Below are 11,223 nucleotides of genomic sequence, written 5' to 3'. Positions count from 1 at the left end.
CCACGTACAAATCCCGCACAGTTGTCGCAGAAGGTGGGCTTCAGGTAGGTGGTCTCCTGGAAGTTGTGAGGGAAGCCCAGGCCCAGCTTGGAGTAGATGGAGCTGGCCCTCATGAAGTAGGCTGTGATCTCCGCGCGGCTGATGAGGCCTTCCCTGGGGGGGGAGCCGGGGGTGAGCGCGCGGGCCAAGGAGGGCTCCCTGGCTAATCCGACCACTACCACACACCCCAGCCCACGGCCCCACCTTCATCCCTCCTCTCCCCTGCCCACCATCCCCATCATGAGCCCGCCCTCACCCCTCCTCACCGGTCGCCGTCCATCACGCAGAAGGAGAAGGGGAAGCTCGCAGCTATCTTCTCAAACTCCTCCTGGGAGATGTAGCCGTCCTGGTCATGGTCGTAGTTCTTGAAGACAGACTGCAGAGGAGAGGCCCCAGTGAGCACAGTCAGGAGCACGGAGAGGATGAAGGGGGCAGAGGGGGGCGGAGGGGGGGTGGAGGATGGAGGGGGGATGGAGGGGGGCGGAGGGGCTGCCCGAGGGCAGGGGCACAGACTCGCACCGGGCCTGGCGCTGCCCGCCTGCCCCGCAGCCCACCCGCACCCTTCTCGCTGTCCCTCTGCAGCTCCTCCGGGGCTCACAGCAGCCCCTGGAAGTGCTCCGCTCCCCTCCTCTGCAGCCCGTCTCCCTGCGGCAGGCCTGTGTGACCGGGGTGTCTGGGGAGGGGCCCTGGGCGCCCCCCCCCCGCTGAGCCAGGCTCATGCGCCCTGGGCGGCACTCACATCCACCATCCTCTGCACGTGCTTGCTGATGGTCTTGGGGTCGGGCTTGGGGGAGACACCGGAGGCCCAGTCCACTACCACCGGTGGCTTCGAAGGCGTCAGAGGCTGCAGGCAACAGCGCAGCCCGTGACCAGGACGCACTCGCTCTCCCACACTCCCCGCCGCGGGCTTCCAGCTCCTCCACTCAGCCACGGTAGCACCCAGGGCCGCCCACCTCTACTGACCTCCAGCTACAATGAGCGACAGGACGAAGTACAGGGAAACACTCCCAGACACTGGACAGACAGAGATCTCCCAGATGGGAGCCCTGTGTTAGCCCAGGAAGCAAAAGCAGAAACTGACCAATGGAATTACATCAAACAAGAGACTAAGCTGGTGAGCCACTGGCTCACGCCTGTAATCCCAGCTACTCAGGAGGCTGAGATCTGAGGATCAAAGTTCAAAGCCAGCCTGAGCAGGAAAGCCCATGAAACTCTTATCTTCAATAAACGACCAGAAAACCAGAAATGGAGCTGTGGCTCAAGTGGTAGAGCACTTGCCTTGAACTGAAGAGCTGAGGGACAGCGCCCAGGCCCAGAGTTCAAGCCCCATGACCGACAAAAAAACAAAAACCAAAAAACAACAAACCAAGACTACTATGCTGAACTGGGAGAAAATTCCGTGAGCTGTTCATGTGATGATTACTGTCCAGAATAAAGACCAGGTTTGACGGAACACAGGCGGTGAAGAAGACTGAAACTGGAGACCATTCTGGGCAAAAGTTGTCAAGAAAGACCCCGTTCTTAACAGTCCGGTGTAAACACTTCTAATCCTAGCTACCTGCAGGTAGGATCAAGGTTCAAGGCGAAGCCTATACAAAAGAGTGACACCCTGTCTTAAAAATAACAGAGACTGGGGATGTGCTTTAAGTGGTACAGTGCCTTTCTAGCAAGCTCAGGTCCCTGCGTTCAAACCAAAGCACAGCCAAATAAACTGAATAATGAAGTGGATAAATGAGCTAAGCAGATTTATCTCCAAAGGTTATAAACAACCAGGAAGGATATAAGAATATGCTCAATTATTAGCCACCGGGAAAATGCAGATCAGAATACAACTATTAACCAGAATTAAAAACTCGAGACTGGGCCTGGTGGCTCTCACCTGTAATCCCATGTACTGGGAAGCAGAGATCAGCACTGAGGTTCAAGGCTATCCTAGACAAAGAGCAAGCCCCATCTCAACAAACGAACCAGCCATGGTGGTTCACACGTGCAATTCCGGCTCACGGGAGGTGGAGGTAGAGGGTCCAAAACTAGCCTGGGCAAAAAGGTGACATCCTACCGAGAAGTGACTAAAGCATAAAAGGGATGGGGCCGGGGCTTCAGCCGTAGAATAAAACGGAGCATTTCTATTTCCTTTTTGTTCTCTAGTCCCTTTCTGCTACAGAGCGGGGTGATAATGAGTTAAAATAAAACCTAAGACAGAAAAATCCCAAGCCTGCGTGGGCTGAGATGAAATCCATTTCCAAATCCTTGAAACTTAAACTAAAATCCAAAAGCAGGCGAAGTTAACCTTTCCATCGAAATGCCACTAACACCTTGGAAATGAAAGCCGCCAGTGATCTGCAGCAACCGTGTTCAGGGTGACGCACAGGTTCCGTGGAAGCGGGTCCCCCCGATCCCCTGCAGACAGGGCCCTGAGCCTCCTGGTTCGTCTTCGTGCTCTCAAGTGGGACTGGACCCCGTGGAAATAAAACGCTCCACGTTAAGGTGAACAGAGGAGCTGAGAGGCACCTACCGGCGCTCTGTGGTTCTTGGGCTCGCGGGCATAGGAGAGCTCATAGATCTCGTCTTCTGTGTAGTAGAGGTCCAGGGACAGCTGCAGAGGGGGACAGAGCAGGCTCCCTTATCCTCCAGGTGCCTGGGAGTGTAGTCTTTAAAAAATCACCAAGTTGCGGGGCTGGGAATGTGGCTAGCATGCACAAATCCCTGGGTTCGATTCCTTGGCACCACACAAACAAAAAGCCGGAAGGGGCACTGTGGCTCACGCCTGTAATCCTGACTACTCAGGAGGCTGAGATTGGGGGAGCACGGTTCCAAGCCAGCCCAGGAAGGAATGGCCGTGAGACTCGTGTCTCCAAAAACTACTCAGACAAAAGCGCGGAGTGCGGTTGTGGCTCAAGTGGTGGAGCACTAGCCTTGAGTAAAATGCTCAGGGACAGCGCCCAGGCCCTGAGTTCAAGCCCCAGGATGGGGAGGGGAGTGGGGGAGTGGAACTCAGGTCCCCACTGAAGTTACTGGTGAACTGTGGAGCCGCAGGTCAGGGAAGAAGCTCCCGGTCACTCACACCCGAAGTGCAAACCTCGCACCCCACACGCCATGAACCCTCCAGGAGAGGGAGCTCAGCCAGGGGCCGCAGCATCCCAAGAATGTTCAGTGCTTTTCCTCACTACTCTGCCGCCCTCCAGCCCCCCCCCATTCTTGGTTATCCTGGGGCTTGAACTCAGGGCCTGGGTGCTGTCCCTGACCGGTTCTGTCCCTTTTGTGGAGGGGCTGTGTCAGCATGTGAGCCGGCCCGGGGTGTGAACGCAGGAGGGCTACTGCGCCAGACGCGGGAAGCCCGCAGAGTCCCCGCTGCGTGAGTCCAGGCTGTGCTCCCCCTGGTGCGGCCCCTCCGGCCGGCGCAGGGGGACGGGGAGGGGCGAGGGGAGGGGGGCTCACCGTGAGCAGGTGCACCAGATCCTTGTTGGCCTCGAGCGGCGGGGCGGCCTCCTGCAGCTGCACCAGCTCGTTGATGTGGCTGTACAGGGCCAGCAGCTTGGGCACGTTCACCTTGCCGTCCTCCAGGTAGTCGGGCATGGCTTCGTGCAGGGAGACGAGGTCCTTCAGGTGCACCCCCAGGATGGGGATCTTGAAGTGGGAGCACTCGCCGTAGGCGCGCCGGTAGTTGTCGTAGTTTCTGCAGGAGGACAGCAGCTCCGTCATCTCGCCCAGGACCTGCGGGGCAGAGGCACAGGGCCGTGGCCGACGCCTCCCCAGCCCGGGCTCCCGGCTCCCCGGGTCCTGTGGGCAGGAGGTGGCAGCGGGGAAGGCTCCTGGGGGGCCCAGAGGCGCAGGTGGCACTGACCTTATTGATTTCGTGGGGGACGTGCGAGCTGGTCTCCTTGAGCCTGGAGATGGAGCTGTGGCAGAGCCCGCCGATCACGGCCATGAGCGTGTTGAAGTTCTGCAGCTGGTGGAGCTTCTGGGAGGGGAGAAAGCGGCGTCACGGCCCCGCTCCGGGGCCCAGGCGCCTTGTCTGTGCTGCGTCTACGGCCGGAGACGGCGCTCCGCTGCTCCCCGGGCTGAGTCCCAGGCCCAGGACCACCCAGAAGAACCTGTGCTGTGGCCGGGTGTCAACCCCCATCTCCAGCAGCGGCTCCCGAGACGGCCCCGGTGTTGAACACAGACGGCTCTGGAGGTGAGGTCTCCACCTGGAGGGGGGCTCCCAGGCCTGTTCCCCCCCGTGGACGGCCCACGCGCCAGACTCGGGGGGACACCTGTTTGTGCCATCCAGAACTGGGAAATCGCATCCCTGAGCGCCACCTCTCACTTCCTCTGTCCCACGTTTCCCGGGTGTCTTTATTCTGGAGGCTGGGGACTCTGCCTTGCTCCCCGGTGCAAAGCGGCCACAGGCTCGGCCCATCACCCGGCCTGGCCGCCCCGGGGTCTCACTCACTCAGCCGCACTGGTGGGGAATCGCCCCCCCCTCAGGTGTGTGGAGGGTGGGAGCAATCTAAGCGGGCCTAAGCGGGATCTGCACCCGACACGGCCCCCGCGTGTCCTCCTGCCTCATGGGGGGGGGGGCAGGTCCTCCACCCCGCGGCCCTACAGGCGGGCGGATGGGCGGGCATCTCCACACCGCCACTCACCTGAGCCACCTGGATGAACTTGACGAAGACCTGGGCACGGAGCTGTGGGGTGGGGCGGCTGAGCACCATGAGCTGCACCCACTGGGAGACGCCATTGCACAGGGCGACGGAGCGCTCCATGGTGGGGTTCTCCTTCACACAGCTATTTACAAGGTAATTTTGATAATCAGAGAACTGGGAGGGGGGAAAGAGACAACCGTAAGGACCGAGCCAACGTTGGAGAAGACAGTTCCCCTAAAAGAAGTTCTTCCCCGCCCCAGTTGTTAGCTTCAACATGAACTCCGCCCCACCCAGGACATGGAGTTGTGAGGAGCCAACACTGCGCAGACGCACGCGACAGCGTTCACACGCACGCACGCGCACCGTGCTGAGGGGACCTCATGCGGATGGGCGAGGATCTGGTGTCCTCTCCTCGCCAGCCAGGGACGCCAGGGACCGGAGGGCAGGAGCCCGGGCTAGCTGCGCGTGGGGACAGGCCTCCTAGCTGGACAGGGGTGGTGACTACACTGACCACAAAGCCACAGGGGGGAAAGGCCAGGAATGGTCCAGAACGTCTGGTGTAAGTGATGGCCACAGCGTATTTATTACTGGAAACACAAAGCTCATCAGTCCTGAGAGTAAAAAGTTACCAGGACTCACTCCAAGGATTATCAGGAGGAGACTAATGTTGAAATCACTTAAATAAAGCATTATCACCAGATGCTGGTGGGTCTCGCCTGTAACCCTAGTTAGGAGGCTAGGATCTGGGGATCGCGGCTCAAAGCCAGCCCCGGCCAGGAAAGTCTGTGACTCTTCTCGCCAATAAACTATCAAAGAATAAAACAATAAAGGCGGCAAGTAAAGCTGTGGCTGCAGTGGGAGAGCACTAGCATGGAGCACAGAGCTCAGGGACAGACCAGACCAAGTTCAAGCCTGAGCAAAATTAAACAACTACAAAATCGTCCTTATCATCTCCCCTTCTCCCCTGACTCGCAGCAGCAAACACCCAGTGCCTTTCAGTGCCCAGCAGAGAGAATTCCCTGATCCCTCATGGTGGGAGAAAATTGCCTTCGTTTGGGAAAACTACTTCAAACCACGTAAGAAAAGCAAACAAATGGAACCCCTGGACCCGTTCTGCAAAAGGGACCTGGACACAGGTGCCCGCGTCCAGCGTCCTTCCCACGGGCAAACCGGGCACTCCGGCCCCCGCGGGGCTGCCCACAAGCTGTCCCGCGCCTCCCACCCTCTCCCCCTTGCCACCTGGAGCTCGAGCCCTGCCTGGGCTCTGGGCACACACGCGCGCCCCTAGCTGCCGGGCGGGGACTCCCGAGGAGCCTCCCCATGGCAGGCTTCTGTGGAGGAAGGCCTTGCCGCAGCCCGGGGGTGGGGTGAGCGGGTGTCTGCTTCCAGAGTGGGTAGGACGCAGGGGGGGAGGGGTCCCTAGCTGGATGATGGCCAACGGTGGTATGAAAACGGGAGCCTGCGCCCAGCGTGGCTGGCCTGCAGGTGTCCACGACACGGGGGGGGGGGCGGGGAGGGCTGAGGTCCTCGCAGGGGTCAGCGCCCCCACCCCTGCACCTGGGCGGCGGGGTGCGTCACAAGGACTGCGGGCGGCTGGCGTGTCCGCCTCTCCCCTACGGGACCAGCGCGGCCTTGCAGAGCCCAGCGAGGGCAGGCCGCCCGGGCGGGTGCTCTCCTGCACCCTGGCGCTAAACCCCTTCGGCTCTGCGGGGCGGCCCAGGACGCCAGCGGCGGGTTTACCTCTAGGACAGGGGCTGCCAGGCCGCGGCAGCCCCCCCTTCAGGGCTCTGGCAGGCCGAGCGGCCTCTACTTTATGTAGTGATGTCCCAGAGCGGTTCCAGGCTCCCCCAAGAATGGGTCGGAACTCCCAGGGCACACAGCCCAGCTTCTTCTTTGGTTGGAAAAGATTAACAAGAACTTTCTGGAAATCTAACGATGACAGGATGAGGAGTGCATGTGTGTGGGGCACACGGGCCGCCCGGTACCCTAACCTGAAGCCTTCTGAGCATGAGGGGTGGGAGGGGCTGGCCTGGAGACCCAGGAGGGGTAACCAAACGCGCCCAGCACCGCGAGGCTCGGGGCGCCCAGGCTGCCGGATGCCCGCGTTCGCCCGTCTCCCAGCGGGCCGCCCGCTGTGGCTACGTACGGAGATCCTCCGGAAGGACTTGAACTCCAGGTAGGTGAGGTGCTCGGACAGCTCCTCCGGCTCCAGGTGGTCGAAGAGCAGGGACACCTTGCGCTTCTTGCTGGCGTTGGACTTTATCCTCTGAGTGAGCTTCCTCGACCAGTCCCGCGCGTTGCTGTGCGGGCAGAGGAGTGCGGGAGAAAGGACAGCGGGAAGTCACGCCCTCCGTGCACACAGGACAGAGCCGCACCGGCGGGGTCACCTTCCCCCGGTCTCCAGGGACTGAAAGCCCCCGGGGAAGCCCAGCTGACCTCCGGTGCCCCCCCCCATGTCTCCACACAGTCAACCCACATGGCTTCCCAATGCTGGACAAGCGGGGGGGGGGGCACGGCGTGTGTGGCCATTCAGTAGAGGGGTTCTAGGATCCACAGGGACTGGGAAGCTGTCACCCTCGCCAGCCTCCCTGGCCACCCAGTGCATTACAGACTTCGGAAGGTCCTGCGGAAGGCACCCCGCGCTCACCGCTCCCCACGCCTCTAGCCAGCTGGCGTGGACACTGGCCTGAGACAGGGCGGCCAGGGAGGCAGGCCGGGCGCGTGCCCCCCGCCCTCCGCGCGCTGCCCCCGCCCTCAGCACAGGCGCAGGGGCGCGCCGCCCGGCCCACCGCCCGCTCCAGAGGGACTTTGACATCCGCTCTGGACTGGCTCAACCAGCCGGGCAAAGCCAGGCCGGGGCAGGACGCCATGGGGCGGGTCTCCAGATCCCTGGTTGAGCTCAGACCCAGGTCTCAGCTCTGGAATTCCCTAAGGCAGGAGCTGAGTTCCTGCAAAATGAGCAACTTTTATGCGGTGGAAACCGGGGCTCCCCGCCCTCCTCACACTGGGAGAGGCCGACACTGCTGCGCCCCTCCCCAGTGCCGCCACCCGCCCGCGTCTCAGGCTCCGCCTGGTACAGCTTTAGCACGTCTCCCCCATGCCAGCTCAGGTATGTTTAGAATCCAGGCACTGGCTTCTCGCACCGCTGGACACGGTGTCCCCACGTTCTTCCTGACCTGCCCCGGCCTTCTCGCCGCCGTGGCCAGCGGTCAGGCCCTGCTCAGCGGGTAACAGGCCGGCAGTGCCGCTGCCAGGGGCTGGGGCCGGGCAGGGCCAGCGCGGGCCGCGGGCATCTCGCCGCCGTGGCCAGCGGTCAGGCCCTGCTCAGCGGGTAACAGGCCGGCAGTGCCGCTGCCAGGGGCTGGGGCCGGGCAGGGCCAGCGCGGGCCGCGGGCATCTCGCCGCCGTGGCCAGCGGTCAGGCCCTGCTCAGCGGGTGGCAGTGCCGCTGCCAGGGGCTGGGGCCGGGCAGGGCCAGCGCGGGCAGCGGGCAGCGGGCCGCGCAGGCTGGGTGTGGACAGGGGGAGGCCTGGCACTCACATCTGAGTGGTGTCGATGAGGCGTAAGTGCGACTCCTCGCCGGCGGCTTTCACCAGCTCCTGAAACTTCTCCATCGTGTCCGTCAGGCTGGCGTCCATTTTAAACATGATCCAGAACTCAGTGGTCCAGTACCTAGGAGGAAGGGGGGTGGAGAGCGACAATCTGAACCTGACGCACACGGGGGGCGGGGGGGGGACACTGAAGCTGCAAAGAGGGTGCCCAGAAAACCAGAGGCCGGCTTGCCCACTGGTGAGGGAGCGGAGGGGGGGGTGGCTGTGAGGGAAGGAAAAACACTCTGGTAGGACAAGGTACAGGGAAACGAACAGGGAGGAGATTCAGGCGCCATCTTGTATCTGCATTAACCACGAAGGACAAACCACAACCCCTGTGGGGACCAAGCACCCGCAGATCACCCATTGCGGTGAGCGGAACACGCACGTGAAAAGTAGTATTTATAGGAGTATAGATGGCTACAAATTTAGGAGAAAATGACAGGCTATGGAAACTTATGTGTATTTTGATCTCAACTACATTTTAAAAAATTGGTGTAGGGCTGGGAAGGTGGCTCAGTGGTAGAGCGCTTGCCTTGCAAGCCTGAGGCCCTGGGTTCAATTCCTCAGCACCACATAACCAAAAAGAAAAAAAGCCGGAAGTGGCGCTGTGGCTCAAGTGGTAGAGCGCTAGCCTTGAGCTGAAGAGCTGAGGGACAGCACCCAGGCCCAGAGTTCAGGCCTCACAACCGGACCCAAAAAAAAAAAATTGGTGTAAGCAGGGTGCCGGTGGCTCATGTCTGTCATCCTAACTACTCAAGAGGCTGAGATCTGAGGATCAAAGTTCAAAGCCAGCCCGGGCAGGAAAGTCCAAGAGACTCTTATCTCCAATAAACCACTAGAAAACCAGAAGTGGCGCTGTGGCTCAAGTGGTGGAGTGCTAGCCTTGAGCTGAAGAGTTGAGGGACAGCGCCCAGGTCCAGAGTTCAGGCCCCACAACTGACCAAAAAAAAAAAAATCAGTGTAGAAAAAAACAAAGGAAACATATCCAAAGTAAGTAGTTGGATCTTAGTGACTAATATGAATTGTATTGTTCTCTGGCTTTTTAAAATGTCATTATGTTTATAAGCTGGGATAAAAACACCAAAAAGATCATTATTTCTACATTCCATTGTCACTGGGCACCAAAATGCTGTAAAACTGAAAACAGTAACAACAGCGACAAAATTCCAGAAGAAACGTATGGGCTGTGTTGGGAAATGTCCAGAATTAAGATTTGTCCTTTTCCACTCCTCCAGAAAAACGTTCAGGAGGGGAAAGTCAGGGGAAAGCAGGAAGAGATGCAGCAGCCCGCCCCTCCCTCCCCTCCCTCCTTCCCTCCCTCCTTCCCCCTCCCCTCTGCCAGAGACGCTACTGGCAGACAAGTACCTCACGAAGTAGCAGATCTTCAGGCAGAGCCCAGGGGAATCCTTTGCCAGGGCCTCTTTGTAGGTGGAACTGTGGTTAAGGTGAAATGGAAGAAGCCAAAGAGCCTCCAGCCTTGCAGACCAGAGAAAGGAAACTCTGCCAGGTCTCCAGAGACCCTCCTTCGTGTTTACTGTTTACTCATCTACACACTAGCAAACTCCACGGAGAAATGGTCATCAAGAGCACTAATGTTCTACCCACTCGCGCCTCTGGCAGCTTCTCGGGAGGACCTGAGACCTGAGGATGGTGGTTCGCATGCAGCCCAGTCAGCCCAGTCTGAGAGACTCTTCTCTCCCATTAACCACCAAAAAAGCGAGAAATGGAGGCATGGCTCAAGAGGTAGCACCAGACTTGAGCAAAATAAAGCAAAAGAAGAATGCTCACACCTTGAGTTCAAGTCCCTGTGCTGACTGACAGACAGACAGACACACACACACACACACACACACACACACACACAAGGCGAGGGACAGGTCACACAAAGCCATGCGAGTAACCCCGTAGGGCTGGGCAGCACTACAAGCCCTCAGCTCTCTGAATAGAGCAGAAGGCTCTTGCATCTCTTTGCAGACGCGTGGGAAGGGTTTCGTTTACAAGCCAGAGAAGTGACACCGGTCCCCTGGTGACCGTGGGGGACCTGGCCATCTGTCTTCTGATGACAGGCCGGCACAGGCCGGAGGTCTGGCCCCGCAAGGCCTCCCCCACTTCCCCGCCAAGCCGCCACATAGCGGCTACACTGGGGTTCCGGGCCTTTCGGTGGGTCACGAGGCCCTGTGCACCGCAGCGGCCTCGGTGAACTGGAGGGGGTGGTCTTGCTCCCGTCGGGTTTTCGCTCAAGGCTGGTGCTCTACCCTCGAGCCACAGATCCGCTTCCTGCTTTTTGGTGGTTACTTGGAGCTAACAGTCTGGCTGGCTTTGAACTGCGATCCTCAGAGCTCAGCCTCCTGAGTGACTGGCACCTGGCAAAAACCTAGAGTTGTTTTTGAAAGGGAGGAGGGCGGGCGGGTGTCCAGAGCCCCACAGGGGGGTCCTCCAAGGGGAGGGGCTGGCCAGGGTGAGGAAGCGCGGGGATTGCTGTGGCAGTGTTGTGGAGAAGGTGGAGAGCGCCGGGGGTGGGCGGGGAGGCGGGCCGGGCTGTGGAGGGGCTTCTCATCCACGCCGAGCACAGGTAATAAAGGACCAGGACGCGCTGACCAGCGGGTGGAGGCCCAGGGAAGGGAGGCTGGGGATGTGAGGTGTGAGCCAGGGGTGATCACTGCTGAAGAGATCCCGGGGCTGAGAGGTGTGCCCTGGGGTGGCCGGTGGGATGGGGAGACCACTGTGATGTGGGGTGAGCGTGCAGGTCAGAGGGCAGTGAGCGTGAAGCGGGGTGCGGGGACTGGAAAAGAAAAAAAAGCAAGAACCCCATCTCAATGAGCGTGCTGCGTCTAGTGATCGATGCTGCGACTCCAGCCAGGTGGCGGATGGAGGCAGGAGGGTCACAGTCCAAAGCCCTGGGCCGGAAAAGAAGGAGTAGACAAGGAGAGCAAACGCGGGGCTGGGGGGCTGGGGGGGGAGGGG

General features: G+C 60.1%; 1 protein-coding gene across 1 annotated transcript in view; it reads right to left on the bottom strand.

Annotated features, from left to right (window-relative positions):
• Positions 1 to 11,223, bottom strand: part of Rasgrp1 (RAS guanyl releasing protein 1 (calcium and DAG-regulated)) — a 37,651-nt gene that overhangs the window by 8,807 nt on the left and 17,621 nt on the right. The window contains exons 4-13 of the mRNA XM_013010011.1: positions 9,625 to 9,687; positions 8,207 to 8,338; positions 6,814 to 6,967; positions 4,668 to 4,841; positions 3,884 to 4,000; positions 3,478 to 3,753; positions 2,555 to 2,635; positions 779 to 883; positions 306 to 415; positions 9 to 153 (exon numbers count right to left, since the gene is read on the bottom strand). Coding sequence (XP_012865465.1) covers positions 9 to 153; positions 306 to 415; positions 779 to 883; positions 2,555 to 2,635; positions 3,478 to 3,753; positions 3,884 to 4,000; positions 4,668 to 4,841; positions 6,814 to 6,967; positions 8,207 to 8,338; positions 9,625 to 9,687 — 1,357 coding nt within the window. The remainder of the gene's footprint in view (positions 1 to 8; positions 154 to 305; positions 416 to 778; positions 884 to 2,554; positions 2,636 to 3,477; positions 3,754 to 3,883; positions 4,001 to 4,667; positions 4,842 to 6,813; positions 6,968 to 8,206; positions 8,339 to 9,624; positions 9,688 to 11,223) is intronic.

This window comes from Dipodomys ordii, unplaced genomic scaffold, assembly GCF_000151885.1.
Source record: "Dipodomys ordii isolate 6190 unplaced genomic scaffold, Dord_2.0 Scaffold11, whole genome shotgun sequence".
Classification (NCBI taxonomy): Eukaryota; Metazoa; Chordata; class Mammalia; order Rodentia; family Heteromyidae; genus Dipodomys; species Dipodomys ordii.
The sequence above is the reverse complement of the archived record's forward strand: the minus strand, read 5'-3'. Positions and strand labels throughout refer to the sequence as shown.